This window comes from Bombus vosnesenskii, unplaced genomic scaffold, assembly GCF_011952255.1.
Source record: "Bombus vosnesenskii isolate JDL3184/JDL3185 unplaced genomic scaffold, Bvos_JDL3184-5_v1.1 scf7180000013264, whole genome shotgun sequence".
NCBI classification, from domain to species: Eukaryota; Metazoa; Arthropoda; class Insecta; order Hymenoptera; family Apidae; genus Bombus; species Bombus vosnesenskii.
The window spans coordinates 1196011-1209716 of NW_022882924.1; the positions used below are offsets into that span (position 1 = coordinate 1196011).

The 13706-nt window shown below is 36.3% G+C and overlaps 2 protein-coding genes across 4 annotated transcripts; one reads left to right on the forward strand and one right to left on the reverse strand.

Annotated features, from left to right (window-relative positions):
• Positions 1-48: 48 nt before the first annotated feature.
• Positions 49-5971, forward strand: LOC117238189. Of its 3 annotated transcripts, none has more exons than XM_033502879.1 (7): positions 66-175; positions 1627-1919; positions 2007-2409; positions 2490-2828; positions 2907-3312; positions 3566-4205; positions 4809-5971. In XM_033502879.1, the coding sequence occupies exons 3-7, from the start codon at positions 2083-2085 to the stop codon at positions 4867-4869; spliced, it is 1773 nt and encodes a 590-aa protein (XP_033358770.1). In that variant the 5' UTR covers positions 66-175; positions 1627-1919; positions 2007-2082; the 3' UTR covers positions 4870-5971. The 3 variants fall into 3 exon arrangements, with proteins under 3 accessions (XP_033358779.1, XP_033358770.1, XP_033358787.1); XM_033502896.1 differs by having other exon boundaries at positions 2493-2828; XM_033502888.1 differs by lacking the exon at positions 1627-1919 and having other exon boundaries at positions 49-175.
• Positions 5972-6504: 533 nt separating this feature from the next.
• LOC117238128 (ionotropic receptor 25a) lies at positions 6505-12387 on the reverse strand. Its single transcript, XM_033502779.1, has 5 exons — positions 10389-12387; positions 9131-10263; positions 7380-8218; positions 6956-7285; positions 6505-6874 (listed from the first exon to the last, which is right to left on the reverse strand). Exons 1-5 carry the CDS (start codon positions 10513-10515, stop codon positions 6532-6534), a joined length of 2772 nt encoding a protein of 923 aa, XP_033358670.1. The 5' UTR covers positions 10516-12387; the 3' UTR covers positions 6505-6531.
• Between the last annotated feature and the right edge of the window lie 1319 nt (positions 12388-13706).

The following is a 13706-nucleotide window of genomic DNA, read 5'->3' on the forward strand; positions in this document are numbered from 1 at the left end:
TATCATCGATAGAAGATTCATTTCTGAACAGACCAAGGAATCTTGTGCAAGAACTGTGCGATTGCCAGCACCTGGAAGGGGGAGGGGCAGTGAAGCTTTTAGTAGCCGCCATGTTTTTCTCTGAGTGGGGTGTGTAGAAGAGGCCGGGGTGAAAATCATCTCTCGAGGCATGCAGGTACGTCAAAATTTCCAAATTTTTGTTGATCATGATCGAACTAGCTACCATGCTTGTCACGAATTGACAGTGCGTTGTGTATGAAGGCAGGTTTGTTGTTATTTTGTAACGTCATGCAGTTGCTCATTCTCTTGACGAGAGAACTATGACTCAGACAAAACGCATAGCGCAATCTGCAAGGTTATTCGCATTGCTCGAACAAATACCTTTGCCAACAATTCGTAGACAGTCAAGCTGCAGCATTGTGCACACGAATTTACGGTTTGTTTTCGTGTATCAGTACGAGAGACACCTATCAAGTGGACGAGGCTGGTTGATAATACGTGGAAAACTCGAAAATTTTATCCTATCATGCTCGAATTCCTGTACCCGCGTAACCCAATGATAAACGTTTTTGACAACATTGATAAAAGTGTCGATTCGTCCTGGTAGATTCTGTAGCTTGTTTTTATTTGCGTACGCACTATGATAGCTCATCTCCTGACCACGATGTGGAACATGTATTTTAGCTCCACGATCCGTGCAACGTGATTTAATAGTCTCTAATACATGAACGTACGATTCTAACTGCGTCTTAGATTACTAACTGTATTTTACATAAAAAATTTCCAATACTCTAAAATTTAAATGAACGTGTTACAAAACGTGACATTGAAAAATTTAGAGTAGAAATATATGTTTGACTTTGTGTTATAGTAAAATAAACAAAATTTCATATTAAATGTTTTGTGTCTATTCTGGAGTAAATATTGTTCCCACTTAGAGTTAAGAAATCAGTTTGCTTTAGACATTTAATATATTTTGTATTTATTATATCTATGAATTATATTATATCTATGAAATAAAGAGAATAAATCTTTTAGCAATACTTCGATATTTTATATGAGAACTAACCTTAGTCACCAATTTCTGTTCTATTGTGTTTAAATATCTATGACTCATTTTACTTTTTATTTTTTTTGTAATATGTGATATATATTGTTTGGTAATGCTTCTTATTACAAGAGACTAAGATAGTCAAATTAGTCTAAGTTAGTAAAAGTGAGATTTATTATTGACAGAACTTTGTTTCAATAAACATTGTTTTATTTTTGTATTACTTTATATGTTTATAGGATGATATATGAGTTATTAATGTATTGGCACTAACACTTATTTAGATTATATGAAAGTGAAAGTTTTACACAATTACCAGTTAGTGTTGTTTATGTAAGAAATGTGATAACAATATTCTATAGTTCAGTTATGAAGTCTTTTATAAATTTAAGTTTGCTATATATGTATAACATAGAGTTTTCAAAACATGTATTGTAAAATGAAGAATTATATTTTCTATCGTATAAATAAATGAGAATAATGAAAAAGAAATAACACGTATTTCTTTATTTGCATGAAATGTTATTTGCATTCAGAATGTCTAAAGTGATAATTTGGGAATTATAAAATTTCAGTGTCAAAATGGGGAGGAGACTATATTTGTTATCCTTCGCTAAGACCTGCCAGCCTCATTTCCACAAGATATCCACCACCTGTGCACAAGAACTAAATAATTTTTAATATCCACGTAACTGAAATCTCAGGAAGTACCACCATTGATTGTGGGCAACGAAACTAAAAGAGAGAAATTACAAGTAACAAGAAACAAAAGAACATTTATTAATCTAGTAAATGTCAAGGTGGTGGATTCAGTAAAATTGAAACATTAAAGGACAATAATATAATACTGTAACTCTATTGTAAATAGGTAATTTGATTTGTTACTAGCTTTTTCATTAATCTTCATCACACCGACATTTAGTGTACAACTGTTAAAATTGATTTACTTTTCAAGGAGAGAAGATGATCACCCTGGAGGTAGTGAAGTCTGTGAAAGTTCCTGGGTCTAGGAGGAGCTTTATTAAAAGGAAATGAGGAATCCAGCACTGCACCTAGTTGGGATAGCGACGTCCCCTGGAGGAGGTGAAGTGTTTGGTACCAGGGCCGAGGAGGAGTTGCGCCAGTGGCTTGAGACACGCTTGGACGCACTGGGAATCGACCCCGTTGCGTACTCGCGATTTGTACTCAGCCTACTGCGCTGCCCCGACTCGGCCCTAAGCCCTCCAGAAGAAGCAGTTGGTACAGGTAGAAACGGAGGACGTCGCATTCGGGCCCGACCTAAAGCAAAACTGCCCACGCGAGGAGACACAGAACAAAGACGTGCTGTTGTGCAATGTTTAACAAGTGCTGCTGATAATGTGCGTAATTGTAATTGTTATTATCATTTCATACTTTAAATATCTTTTTACATGTATCAACAATATATTTTATTCTATAGAAGTGTGGGGTGGAAACGCTGGTCGACGAATTATGTATGAAACTTCGAGACCTAGAAGGAAGTGGTTCAGATGAAAAAGAAGAAGATTTCAAGAAGTCTGACGATGAAAACAAAACGAATCTAGAGTCGCTTACACCTCGCGACAGAGCTCTCAGATATTACGCGGCATTTCCTGCTTTGCAACCTACGACCTTGAAGAAATTTTCTCAGAGAAAAGATAGGAATTTTGGAAATAATAATAACAACAACAACAACAATAATAACAAAATTAACGGAGTCAACTACAATAACAATAAAAACGCTAGTAAATCTCGCAATAAGAAAACTAAAATGTCCATTGTAAGTATCCGAGATTAAGTCAAGTATCGTAATATATTATCAAGAAGAATCATTGACTAGTTGATCTACTTGTTATAGAGTATTGATTCACGCAGAACAGAAGAAAAGCAAAGTTTTGGATTTGCTAAATCAATGGAACGCGAGAGGGAAAAAGAGCTAGAATTGGAATTGGATAAACTTCGATTGGCACAGTTACAAGCAAAATTTGACGAGAGCTTGGAAGCACTTTGGGATTCAGGACCAGGCAATGCACAGGACACGGCTTCGATTTGGGCAGCACCTACGCTTTCTATTCCTTCAGGACCCCTTTGGCCGACAGACACTACCGAGACAATCTTTACTGTATCCACCTCAGACAATGGCTATGCTACTGACACGCCGTATCAGGAATCTATCGTTGACGACTCGCCGCTCATTCCATGGGACATCGATTTAATCAGCATTGAAGATTATGCGGATGAATGTAGTAACAAGAATAAATTAAGTGAGTATCTTAGGTACATATAATTTACCAGTGTCACGACATAGTAATACTGACTTAAGTATATCTAACGGATAGGAGATCGTTGTGACATGTAAGTAAATAACAGAGTACATCAAGTTAGACGTAGAATATCTGTGTCGTACTGCAATGTATGTTTTATTCTCATTTTTTGTTTCATATACGTGCAAAAGTTAGTTGCTAACTTTGTCATCTAAATCAATGGTAAATAAATATTTGATATATACCATTCCAGAGAGCAATGTTAACTGGTCTGACTCAGCTATGGATGGATCATGGTGCTGGAAAGGGCTAGGTAGTAACTTAGCTACCTTGGGCCACAGTCCTCAGACAGGTAGCTGCTTCTTTCCAGTCGCACCGCGTAAAACTCCCATTGGAACACGCAAAGAATCTCGTTCAAATCTGAAGGTAAACAGCCTTCCAGAACCGGACGAGGATTTGCTCACTTCCGCGCGGACACACTTTCGTCCAATAAAGGATGATGGTCAGTGGGCCGATGGGACAACATTTCCCGTGAACAATACTTTAGAGCGGGTCGCGTATCGCAGATCTGAGTCAGGAAATTTGTTGTATCTTCCTGGTGGAGAGAGTCCTTACATGGAGTATCGAGAGAATGACTCGCCGCTTCCTCCAGTATCTTCGAATTTAACGTTAAAATTCAGGGTGCGTCAATGTGACAAGTGCGTTCAAACCGAGCCCATTCGATCTCCGGTCAAACGCAGAATTCTCTCCGAACAGGATCATTTTCATTATACTCCGATCGGAATGGAAGATACTATTATTCGCGAAGAAGAGAAAATCGAGAAAGATTGCTATACATTGGGTCAACTGGACTGGGTACGGTCTAATGTACCTCTGCACAATGATAGGAAAAGGTAATAAAGTGTACATAAAAAGGAAATCATACTACGTGCCGAAGGCTTTGATTTTTTCTTTTTTTTTCCGTTTTGATTTATTGCGCTCTATTGTACTATTCGTCAACCGTCATCGTGCTGGAAAATACGAACGAAAAAAACGTTATGTAAAAAAACATACACAAATTAATAAGACCTCTCTCATTTGTTCGAATGTGTACGATGTGTACAGATATACAATAAAACCAAAGATTATTGGCTGAACAGTCAAATTGAAAACTGTTATACGTTACGTATTATGTTACTAGAGCTACGAACGTTGAAATACTTTTTTTTTTGTTACATTTGTTGTTATGTAACCTGAAATTGGAAGATGTGTATATGTATATGTACTTATATACGCGTAATTAATCACGTGATATGTAGTACATGTTACGAAATAGAGGAACATTTAATTGAGCAAACACCTCTTGAGAGATTGGTCTCGATGCATTACTACATCGATCGGGTTTTTATTTGAAGCGCGCGATTTGGCGTAACGTAGAATGTATATGGTCCGAGTACTTAGTCGAATTTACTGCAGTTACAATTAACGTTACATATTTAATATGTTTTTTCCGATAGAAGGCACAGTAGCAGTTTCGGATGCCAGCCTCTGACGACTTTGCGTCCGTTGACCTTATGAACTGGATAGATATGAGCTGCTACAAATGCTTTGTGACTGGAGAGTTTGAGGTGTAGCTATACTTTTTTTCTCAAGACGAAGACGCAAATTGTTAACAAAGAAAAGAGAAAAAGTAAAAATATGACATTGGGGGGCCTCTTGGCATGTGGAATTTGTTATGCATGTATCCAAGATGGTGCCGTTAAATGAAAAAAAAATGTATCCCCCGTTGTCGTTGAACAAAGAGTTAAAAGAAATAAATAAATAATGGTCGCAACGCGAACAAAGCGAGACGAGAGGAATATTAAACGTTCATTTAGATAATTATTATTAATCCTTTGATAAACAAAATGCAGAAAGAGAAATGGGACGAAATAGAGAAAGAAAAAAAAGGTGTATATGTTTACGCAGCGTTTAACGATGAGAGCGCATGCGATGAAAAAGGAGAGAAGTATGGAGAACGTAGTCAATGAGATTTCGTTTGTAGCTTGTTGATAATTTTATGTGAACTTTTTCGAGGAGAAAGAAACGAAAACGAAAAAAAAAGATATATATATATAATTAGTGCGCTGATTTTTCTAGCAATTGTAGCGTGCAGTTTTCCTTTTTTTGTTTCTCATCTGATGTGCAGGCGTTCAATGTGTGTTTGCATTTGATGCATTGCAGGAAAGAGAGAAAAAAATGAAAATAAAATGTAACTAAGAAAAAAAATGCCAAAAAAAGAATGGAATTAATTTAAAGAAAAGAATAAAAAAAGAGAAGAGCAAGCCAAAAGAGTAATATTCGAGGACGGAGTACTTATAAGTATAAATAAAAAGGATAAAAAAAAAAAAAAGTGCCGCACGATATTAAACCGAGAACCATCGAAGTACTATTCTATTTTCTTGTTGTTTTTTTCGTAACTATTAATGGATTATCTTAATTATATCCCCCTAATTATAATTTAACATCCTAGATGATTAATACCCTGTCCCCCAATTCCATCATCCACCAGATTCCACGTTTTAAAGAAACCCAGAGTATCCAATGCTTTTCCAATGCTCCCTCAGAGAGAATATCGGAAAATATTATTGAAAGCGTACGTGTGAGGAAAAACAAAAAATATATATGTATATAAAAAAAAGAACCGTATAACTTGAAAACAAAATACTACGCCTACCTCGGCGAAAAGGCGGATAAGCGGACGAAAACGTGAGAACAACGTTATTAGAAAAAGAAAAAAAAAAAACGAATGCCTTTTAGAGCGAAAGGAAAAGGGTGAGTAAAACGTTATTTAAAAAAAAAAAGAAAAAAAATGGTGATATGTTAAGACGTCGCGAGGAAGGTTAGTTAAAATGACAAGCAATGTACGTGAATTGTGATGCGAAGAAAGTGAACGGAATATGAGGGGAAAGAAACGAAAGAATATCCGAATATGTATTCTCTGCGCGAAGTAATGTACGCAAAGGGAGTAACCAAATAAAGGCATTGCAAACGCTGAAGCTCTATGTCATTTATAATTCTGGTCCAGACTTTCTTCTGTAATAAAAAAAATTGTTAATTTTTTAGGTATTCCTGTACATCGTCTTTTTATGTTTTTATTGAACACTAACCAACGGTAAGTATTAACATTGAAGTGATATATCTGTAATACACGATGATCGATTCATGAATATCTTTTTTTTTTCTTTATCACAGACACACTCAAAATCTTGGTCTGAGTTGGCTATTCTGAAAACCGTGCGTAGGCGCCGGCTGTAAGTTGAATCTAAGTGGTTTTACTTGTGTGACTTTCCCTTTGGTTGTGCTGTTCAGATTAATCTTCGTGATCTTCGTACGGTGTCGATAGTACCAGTATTCAAAGGCCAAAGTGAAACAAGCAAAAATAATACCTAGAAATATAACAACGAATACTCCTCCGATATTTTGGATGCTTATACCGTCACTTTGACTGTTTTCTGCGTCGCAGTCTTTTCTGTCAGGGTTCTTCTTCCACCATGTGTCCTTTAATTTCTCCAATTTCCTCTTGTTTAGTAGTATCAAAATTCTACATCAAAAGGAAATTAGGCAATGACATTAAATTACTCTGTAATTAATTTGCTATTTAAGGTAGACAAAAGATGCATACGCATTGTTAAACTGATCCTTCAATGGCGATCCCTGTTGAACGGCAATGGCGTAAGGCTTCCTCGAAAAATCTTCGCCTACTTGGACCAGGTCACAGTTCGTCATAGTAAGATACTTAATGGTCGTTGAATCTTCTATATAAGCGAACTCGTTATTCGAATCAAGACGCCGAACTCGTCGTAGCGCTTCTTCGGTGGAAGCTGGAAATCCAGCCTCTTCCATGGCTTGCAACATTTTCGTGTATTTGTCACTGACAGGGTAATCCCACACTGCCAAGTTTGCCCTCTCCACATCTGACAAACTATCATTAAGGCTCATTTCCTTCCAGATGCTAAAATGTACAAGATCAATGCTCTTCATCCCTTGATCTTCAAAGTATTCGACTTACAACCTTGAAAGTAATCCTAATCTCTTCGATTACTTACTCGTAGAATTTCCATTCAATGGCAGCCATTCTCTTGAAGTAAATATAAGCTGAAGAATTTATCACCGGCGCATATTGAATCTTATACTGTTTACTGAGATCCTCCAACGTTTCGATTGGAATTTCTAGCCTGGACACTGTCAGAAACGCAGCTAGATTCGCCGTGTACGATGCGATGATTATAAATCCGAATAACCACCAAGTGGCAGCGACCAGTCGTCCGGAAAGATTTTTTGGAGCCTCTCCGCCACCCTGTGGTGTCAAGGAAGTCATACAAAACCAGAAACACTCCCTTAAATTGAATTCTCTTTTCTCGTCGTCGTTCTTGTACTTTTCTCGATTGTTCTGGTAGCTGTACGGAGACCAACGGTCGAAGATCCACAACAAGACGCTGGTAAAGAGATAAGCGGCTAGGATACAGAACCAGACCTCGTTCTCCAATACCGTGAGGAATTTGAATAGCGAGCTGGTTGTTTTCGTTTTCAACATCATGATGGACAGACCGACCAGATCGTAGTAAGGCACCGTGAAATCGACCACCCTCTCCCTTTCCGCTGTGACCCAGACTGATCCTAGAGCGATATCAGCTCGTTTGTCGATCAGCTCTTTCATCATTCCGTTCCAACTCCCATTCGGATTTAAACTTCCATATCGTCTGTCCTCCGTTTCTCGTATTTCGTACTGAAAGCCTACCGTGTCTTTAATCTCGTCCAGCAAGTCGATGCAGAAACCGTAATACGTGCCGTTTTCTTCGTTGTACATTACAAATGGTGGATGAATTATGGTGACTACACGGTAGCTCTTCACCGCTGTGGTATTCATCACTTCGTTGTTCGTTATCTTTAGAGAAAATGCAATTAAATTCGAATTGAGTCGATTAAAGAGATAAACGTAAAAATTGAATTATTAAGAGACCGAATTCTTTTGCAGGACTGGGATGGTTCTGTAAAGATATTGCGTTTCCTCTGATAATAAGACTTCGATGAACGCAGTTATATTTTTATTAGGGTAAGTAACGATGATATCTGGAAACGAATGGATAAATACCTACTCGATGCATGACTCGCGAGTGTCAAGTTGCAATTACGTAGTTGAAGGGTTTCGCGTTACATATTGGATAAACAAATACAGTTGCATGAACTATTTCCATTAGCGTGCACCGTTATCAGCAATAAAGGTAAATAAATATAACGATTACATGTCAGGGGCATGACTATCGTGATGGTTAGCCAAATGAAGGTCACGACTAAGAAATTAATTTTCCACTTTATAATTCATCAACTTAAAATACAAAAATTTAATTATAAGGATATTTTAGTACTCCTAATTTGAAGAAATTTAACGAAGCATTCATCTCTGTTTAATTCGATCCATTTCATTTAATCGTAATGTAATCTGTAGTGATCAATTCTGCATGATATTACACTAGAGACGTGACATTCGATTATCGAACAGATTCCTATCGTCGCGTGACTCAAACACACCATAATTTTTTCTTGCTGATCAATAGACTGACCTAATCTTGCTTAGAAATATCACGTGCACACTTTATCAGTTCGTCTGATTAATTTCACGCGCGATGAACTTTCTACGCTCTCTTCTGGATGTTGAACGAACATACACTTTGATACTTGAAACTCGTAGAGAAATTGAAGTTAAATACGAATGCTTAAAATAACAAGGAAGAAAAGTAAACGCAAAGAAAGGAAGATATTGAGAAAAGAAATCGATATTCTGTATACACAAGCTTACCTGCAATGGTGCGGAGATACTCGCGTTCCAAGATCCGCTATCGATAGTGTTTGAAACAATCCCATCTTTTATGTCCACTAAATGAATGGACATCTCGAACTTGGCCCGGTGTTCTCCATTCTTCGATCCCCATTTAATTCCAGCATAAGTCGGTGTCATGTTTTTATAACTTTCCTTTAACCTATTAAAAAAGTTCACCTTTCTTTCTGGGGTATTAGTTTTATCATATTCGTCACATGTGATATGCTTAGGTTCTACTGGCCATTCTCCGTCATCCAAGGCCGATTTCATTGCCCGAACGCCTAATTGTATTAAATCATAATAAAATGCGGAAGAAATGACCGGGTTTGACAAAGATGACTCTATTGGGCTTTTCTTGTTAAATTCTGGCTTCATGAAGAGGATGTTCATATTTTTACACTCGCATCTCGGCCAAACGTTAAGTTCCGGAGTCAATAAAAACCAACCGTACTTTTTGCCAGTAAAGTTTAAAGCTTCCGCCGCTTCCAGAGCTATATTGATGGTATTTTCATCACCAAGAATGAAATAGTTCACTATATCCAAATCTCGTAAACGAGGTAACTGTGTTCTCATTTCCATTATTTGCTGAGAAGCTTCGTTGATCACGTGTCTTGTTGGCACGTTCAACAACAAACTTTTATATTTATGATCCATGACGAAATTACGATCGTACAGAATCGCAGCGTTTGTTATGTTCAACTGAATACACAATTGTCTGATTACTTCTGGTATTAAATCTGTCGGAGGCATCACTTGAATCAAATAGGATTCCTGGTCTGTGTTTAAGTTCCTCCAGTATAAAAGATCTCCTTCTTGACCGTATTGTGCGGATAACGTGGGGATTCCCAAAGCAGCTGTGAATGAGTTAGATATCTTGGCCCCTAAACCGGCTGTCGTCGTGTCTATAACTAAATCTGGAACTCCGGTTCCTCCTTTTTTTACAGCCGAATCCCAAGGTTTGCAGATACGATCGAGAGTATCGTTGACGTCAGATTCATTCACTTGAACGCTCCAAACCTCGCCCAAATAATTCGGGTATTTTTCATTGATTGTCTCTAACGCCGCTATTATGCTACTGTTTGCTACTTTGTTGGCTTCATCGTTAATAAGATCTAGGGAGAAGGACGGTGTAAAGAAAAGATTAAAGTTAAAATCGTTGGAATTTAATGGATCTGAACAGTTAACTTAAAAAATTTACAGATTTGAAAATTGAGAGATTCAAAATTTAATTACTCACAAAGATTAACAGCTCTTGTTTTTGTAGACCCTCGATTGCCCACGACGTTTCTCTGCGCGTAAACCGCAGATTCACCGCAAAATCCGAGGAATCCACACATGGCGATCGTAAATCCCACGAGCCTCATTTTGAGAATACACAAAAACTAACTCTAATAATAATCAGTTTTTAAGGCCGTCTTTTACAAAACCTCCATGATTCGTCTTTCCTCTTTTACATTATTCTCCAATTTCTTCGAAAGTTATTCGAAATGATTATTGGGTATAAGAAAAAATACAGCGTTAAAATTGCAGTTAATTTTCTTACGATAATCAGGTTGGTTTCGATCGTGTACGTGATGTGTCTCGAGATGGGGATATCGCGTGCGGAAATCGGTCAAGCAACTGAGGGTAGTCTCGAAACCCATAGCCAGACTTTCTCTCCGTTTCATTTGTGTTTGCCCATTGGTTGCCGCGGGGATGACCCAATCAATTCTTCCTATCAACGCAACTTGTCTTTTCGTTCTTTGCCGTTAGTTTTTCGACAAAATTCTCGATCGTCGTTCGTCTTACATTGCTGCGAAAGGAGTAGTAGACGCGTACGATGTTGAGTTACCGCCAAGAATTTGCATGTCGTACATCGCGTGCCATCAGCCCCCGGTCGGTCGTTAGTTTTATCTCGTCGTGTATATATGCACACGCGTATTGTTGAAACTTTCAGTTTGATGTGATATCGATATTTTCGTGACTAACGATCGTGACCACTTGATAGAACCGATCTGTATTCGCTACTCGTTTCTTACTTTTGTCCGTTTGTCTCTTGGTATGCCTGCAGCTTTATGTCTGCAAGATAGGATCGATCTAATTTTGATCCATCTATCTTTCCGTTCTATAATTCCGTAAAAATGTTACGTTTTATCGTGATCACATTCGGTTACACATTTCTTGATGAAACACTGTTTTCGATTATGAAATAAAAGGTATTTTATAAGGTACTAAAGAAAGAATAGTCCAGAAAGTGATATATTTATAGTATTTTAGAAACAAAGTAGAATGGAATTTCTGACATACCTAGATGTTCCCTGGTTATATACTTCGTTGAATTCTTTCTATTAATATCAAAATTTTCATAGCTTTTAGGTAGACAGTCAAATGTTAGTAACTCTGAAAGAAAACAATAAGCAAGCATAGGAAAAAATGAAAGTTTTAAATTCTAGTAGTAACAACAGCGCCTTATAATTACCGCGCCTGATCAACCGCTGACTTGTCCTACTTACATGCGACTGCTGGCGCGCTTCTCCAAAATAATCAACAAGCTAAATAAGGGTCGATAAAGTAGCAGGTATGAACATGTATCTGAAACCATCTTTATCTACAGTTGCAATTGTTACATTCAATTTACAGCGTACACTTGGGTATTTACAATGGGAACGTAAATGATAATGTTCGTTCCAAGGAGTAGCTTTAAGTGTCCGTTTTCGGGCTGAAGCTGAGGTTTCTCTTTTCATACCGTTGCTAAGACGTTTTTGAACGTCAAAATCCTGTTGTTAAAACGTTATTAATCTTTGTAGCTTAAGAGCCTGGGACTGTACGTACTCCGATTGCAGTTCCGTATGATGAACATCATAAAATTTGTGGTTAAGACAGGAGCCTCGATTTCGAGTAATTAATGCAGCCAATGATAAACTCGTGGACGAATATGTTCTTGGTAAGCTTTTACTTTAACAGGGAAAACCTAGCTACATATTTATACATGATGACAAAAAATTGTTTAACTAATATTCAAATTTGAGTTATAATTGTTTATTGGTGGTAACCATTTTCGTGACAACATTATGGCAGACCGAGCCGTTATTTTATGAATGAATGACTAAATGTTTGGAAAGTCGATGACCGGCGATTCGAAATTCTCGGGTTTTACATAGTCATAACTTTTGAATCAGCGGATTTCACGCCTTTAACCTTTTGGGACTCTAAAGTAAAATAAAACCAAGGAAAGGTTATATAACAGCTCTAAATACTAAATAAATAAATACTAAATAATTTCTTTATTAAGATAATAAACCCAGAAAATAAAAGTTTTAAAACGAAATGCTACGTATTCTTAAATTAAGAATAATAAAAAATTATTTTTAAATTTAATAATTTATTAATTTAAAAATTTAATAATAAACTCTAATACAGTAACATATTAGTAAGGAAATATAAACCAAAAGTTTTATATAAAGAATTTATTATTATAGGAATATTAAAATATTTTCTTAATAATAAATGTTGTTTTAAATGAATGCTGCAGTAAATGAAGTATCTATCAAAAATTAATAATTTTAATATCATTAACTGGATACTAAGAAGAATATAAACCTTTGTACGCAAAACTGGAATTGTATGAATGTTTTTCTGAAAGGAATATGTATTTTTCATTCGCAGAAGATATAATAATAATCATAATTATTGTATATCAGACTTTAAGTCTATTACAAGGAAGTTTTTTGGCACGAAGCATTATTCTATTTAGAATACCTTTCCCTATAGTATATCGTATACCTTCGTGTACTTATTCTAACCTTATACATACATAAGCGTAGATATAGTTTACGTAATAGTATACACACACACACACGTATATATGCGTGAACATAGCTATAATACTAATATACTATACTATAATATCGTACTATTTGATTGTCTTGTAATACTGTTTGGATTTTATTCCTTATTGATACTGTTTTAAGATATTCAAAAAAAATAGAAAATAAAAGTCTGTAGATTTATAATAATGAACTAAAAACGCATCGAAATACAAATTAATAATTTATAAATAAATAAATGTGCAAATAAATAAGTAGATGTGGTAATTTATGGTGCGAACTTTTCGCCTCACTTTCACCTATATTCATCGGCGATTTCTTTACTCATCTCTAACAAGATGAGACATGTTCACATAAATGTTATATAACCGTGGTCCAGATCTGTTTATATGATCGTGGTACGTAATATTCTTCAAATTAACGCTACGGAAGCGTGCATGAATCATGAACATAGAAATATTCTCATATCCATGGCATGGAGTTACAAATCTGCGACAGCACATAGCAAAGCATAATCCATATTCATTTATCGTATAAATGCAGCGTTCTCTTTCTATTCCTATATCGCTTTTTCAACTCGCTCACGCACTCTATCTTTATATCTCTATGTAACAGCTAGTGTTAAAATATCACTTCCGGTTAATCTCATTCATCATACATCCATTAAATGTTTTATCTATCTGAATTAACCAATCAAATGTAATTCCTATTAATGAAATAACCAATCATGTTCTTAGAGAAATGTACCC

Coding starts and splice junctions, on each gene's coding strand:
- LOC117238128 (XM_033502779.1), bottom strand. CDS start 10,515: ATGAGGCTCGTGGGATTTACGATCGCCATGTGTGGATTCCTCGGATTT. Junction 8,219..9,130: donor GTATCTCCGCACCATTGCAG/GTAAGCTTGTGT, acceptor TTTTCTCTAAAG/ATAACGAACAACGAAGTGAT. Junction 6,875..6,955: donor AAGGATCAGTTTAACAATGC/GTATGCATCTTT, acceptor CTTTTGATGTAG/AATTTTGATACTACTAAACA.
- LOC117238189 (XM_033502888.1), top strand. CDS start 2,083: ATGAGGAATCCAGCACTGCACCTAGTTGGGATAGCGACGTCCCCTGGA. Junction 3,313..3,565: donor TAGTAACAAGAATAAATTAA/GTGAGTATCTTA, acceptor ATACCATTCCAG/AGAGCAATGTTAACTGGTCT. Junction 4,206..4,808: donor CTGCACAATGATAGGAAAAG/GTAATAAAGTGT, acceptor TTTTTCCGATAG/AAGGCACAGTAGCAGTTTCG.